Consider the following 3777-nt stretch of genomic DNA (forward strand, 5'->3'; position numbering starts at 1 on the left):
ACACACACACACACACACACACACACACACACACAAACAACACACACACACACACACACACACACAAACAGACATATATATATATATATACACATATATATAGATATTTAAATAGCAATAACTTAAGAAAAACTGTTATACCGAAAAAATTTCTGTTTAGAAGAATTTCTGTTTAGAATTTCTGGTTAGAATTGAACAAACTAATTAGATTTTGATCATATAAATCAAAATTCCACAGAAGAAAAGATTATTCTTATCAACTATAATATGCTCATATACAAGCAAAAATTTTGTAATCTTGCTTTAAAAATTTTAATCTTGATTTGATTAAATTTAATTGATATAAGATTTTTGATTGGACAAGTCTTGAACTAAGTACAAAGTAATACTTGCATTAATATAAATTCAATCAAATTAAGTTAACTAAAATCTTCAAAATAAAATTACAATATTTTTGCTTATGTGAGCATATTATGGTATTTAAGAATATCCTTTTTTCTGCGGTCATCATGATTGGATATAATCCAAATCCACTAGTGTGTTCATTTTATCAACCAGAAATTTTTCTCAATGACAAATGTATCATATTTTTAAACTACAGTTGAATTAATTGTTTATACATGTAGCATATGATTGACTTACATCGGTGTCTCGTAAATTGTTAATGATATCGTGATAAACACTCTCACTAATCTGACCGGTCCTGCTAGAGCAAGAGACTTTGAACTCGCGCGGATATGTTTTACAGTAGATTGCATAGAATTATAATTTATCATTTGACAGTTGAAGAAATATAAAATTATACAATTGTCAAAGAAGAAATATTAGACTTATTTTAACTCTATGCTCAGTACTAAAAATAAACAGAAGAAAGAGAAATTATTGGATGAAGGAATCAATTGGAAATATATGATCCTACCTCTCTTTTAAATGTAGAAATGGAGAGTGTGAACACACCAAGCACACTGATGGAGATGAAAACACGAAGACAACCATTCCGGACGCAAGTATCGACCTTGGACACGAGACGGAGACAGGCTGTTTGCGTAAGAAGAGCTTTCAAGAAATATGGATCCAAAAACAATCCCCAAATCGTTCTCGATGGACTCAATATGACCGTGCCGAAGGGCACAATGCAAGTATCTTTGTGTATCAACATCTTAATAATGAATCAATAATAATAAGTAATTAATAAATAATTTATATGAAGAGAATTCAACTTATGCATACAGAAAGGTCTCAAATCTTTTATTAATTAGTATAAATTATGGGATAAAGAGAGTTAAAAAATAATAGAGTTTTTAAATAATAAAAATTGTAGTTGTTAATTTTAGTTGTTATTATTAAATAAATAATTTATAGCGATGTAAAATTGTTTACTTTCTTTCTGATTTATTTAATATTTAATAAATGCTTTATTATATATATGTGATAGTTATGGGCTACTTGGTGCGAGCGGTTGCGGAAAAACCACTTTACTGTCGTGTATCGTTGGTCGGAGACGTTTGAATTCTGGCGAAATATGGGTGTTAGGAGGCCGACCAGGTTCTAAAGGATCCGGTGTGCCCGGTCCCCGGGTCGGTTACATGCCACAGGAGATTGCGCTTTACGGCGAGTTCTCCATTCGAGAAACATTTATTTATTTCGGCTGGTGCGCCGGTATGACGACAGAAGAAGTAGACGAAAAGCTGATTTTTCTGCTCAAGGTAAAAAATTTCCATGGATCATGGAAAGTCGGAATTTCGAAAGGAAGTTCTAAAGAACTAAAACTTCCAGTTCTTTTTAAATATCTTTCTAAATATTTAGTTTTTTTTCTCTCAAAATTTAAAGAAAAGAAAATATCTTCGTCACAGATGTATCGGAGCACAGTATTATTTTCTGATTTTATTTACTTATATAATTCTCTGCATTCTCTGATTACAGTTTTTACAACTACCGTCCGAAAATCGTTTTGTTAAGAATCTCTCAGGCGGCCAGCAAAGGAGAGTATCCTTCGCGGCTGCTATTTTAGCCGAGCCTGAACTCTTGATTCTGGATGAACCGACAGTCGGAGTAGATCCCATTCTTCGTCAAAGTATCTGGGACCATTTGGTGCACCTCACCAAGGATGGCAACAAGACCATTATCATTACCACGCACTACATCGAAGAAACTAGGTAAGTTGCTATATAGTTATTATATTTAGTAATGTTACGTCTAATATCATATTTATTACACTTTATTATATTAGTATTTTATACATTCGATACTTTCACTTCATGACTTTCACTTCACAAACTAAATCAAACCTTGTTTTATTAGTTGTATAAGAAACATTATAAATTGAATCAGTTAATATTCTCGTAACTAGAATAAGAAAACAAAAAATTAATTAAAATGTTTTGATGTAATTAAAATTTCTCCATCAATTGTATTTATTGAAAAAAAAATAATGTTGCAGTTATTGCAAAAAATTATCTAGTTATGAAAAATTAACTAAAATGGATAAATATCTAGGAAGCACTGCAATATTGGATATGTTTTATATCTAATCAATATAGATGGCAAAGATAGAATTTATATCTGAATCATTTACCAATCAAGAAAGTTTCTCTGTAACATTCAATCGGATGTGATTATGACTGTGATTTATATTTAGCAATCATATTGATTTAATTATAAGAAAATAAATTTTCTTCTATATGCTGTTAGAATATTGTATTATAAATTCTACATTTATGATATATAATTTTCTACAAAAAACAATAATTAATTCTAGCTGGAATAGCAAAATATTTTGTTACGTCTTATTAAAATTACTCTGTAATGCTGTCGACAAACTTGAACTCTCTTCATATAAATTATTTATTAATTACCTATTGTTATTGATTCATTACTAAGATGTTGATACACAAAGATACTTGCATTGTATCCTTCGGCCGGACAGTCATATTGAGACCGTCGAGAACGATATGGGGATTGTTTTTGGATCCATTATTTTGGAATAATTTTAATAAAGCGCAAAAAAATATTTTGCTACACCAGTTAGAATTAATTATTGCTCTTTTTTGTATCTGGTAAAAAATTATAATTACATTATTATCCAAATTATATGATAGAAATTTTTTGTTCAATAATTTAAAAAATTATAAAAATATGAATTATCCAGGCAAGCTGGTATTATCGGTTTAATGAGAAACGGTAAGTTTCTGGCAGAGGAATCGCCGACGAAACTAATGGAAATGCATCAATTAGATACTTTGGAAGAAGTCTTTTTGAAACTGAGCAAAAGGCAGAATCTGGGATTAAGAAGAAGAAGCAGTATTCTGAGCAGTGTAACAGGCCTTCCGCCAGAAGATGTGAGTACAAATGCAAAAGAATTTTGACAACAAAGTTATATTTTTATATGCTCTGATGATATTATTAATAAGAAATTTATATCTGTTTATAAAGAATTTTATCGACGGTTATACTGTTTATAAAAAGTTTTATTGATGGTTATACTGTTTGAAAGCACGTTGCAAATATCTGACAAACATATGTTGACTAAACATTTTATATACACTCAAAGAATGATAATAGAAATGTTCGAGACTGTGAAACACTTAAATGAAACATTTCATAAGAAACGCTTTGAAAACACTCGAAGTTTTATTTTGGTGTATCAAAACAGTTTTACAACGTCGCTTAAATGTGTTCGAATGACTACAAATATGGTATATACGCACGTATATATATATATATATATATATATATATATATATATATATATGTGTGTAGTAGTGTGTGTGTGTGTGT

The 3777-nt window shown here is 29.8% G+C and overlaps 1 protein-coding gene across 1 annotated transcript; it reads left to right on the forward strand.

The window, feature by feature from the left end:
• Positions 1-938: 938 nt before the first annotated feature.
• LOC105625309 (ABC transporter G family member 23-like) lies at positions 939-3338 on the forward strand (the record flags this gene model as incomplete). Its single annotated transcript, XM_012206646.1, has 4 exons — positions 939-1135; positions 1436-1706; positions 1924-2156; positions 3149-3338. Coding segments are annotated over exons 1-4 (891 nt in total), but the record flags the coding sequence as incomplete, so codon positions are not given.
• Between the last annotated feature and the right edge of the window lie 439 nt (positions 3339-3777).

Source organism: Atta cephalotes, assembly GCF_000143395.1.
Source record: "Atta cephalotes unplaced genomic scaffold scaffold00817, whole genome shotgun sequence".
NCBI lineage: Eukaryota > Metazoa > Arthropoda > Insecta > Hymenoptera > Formicidae > Atta > Atta cephalotes.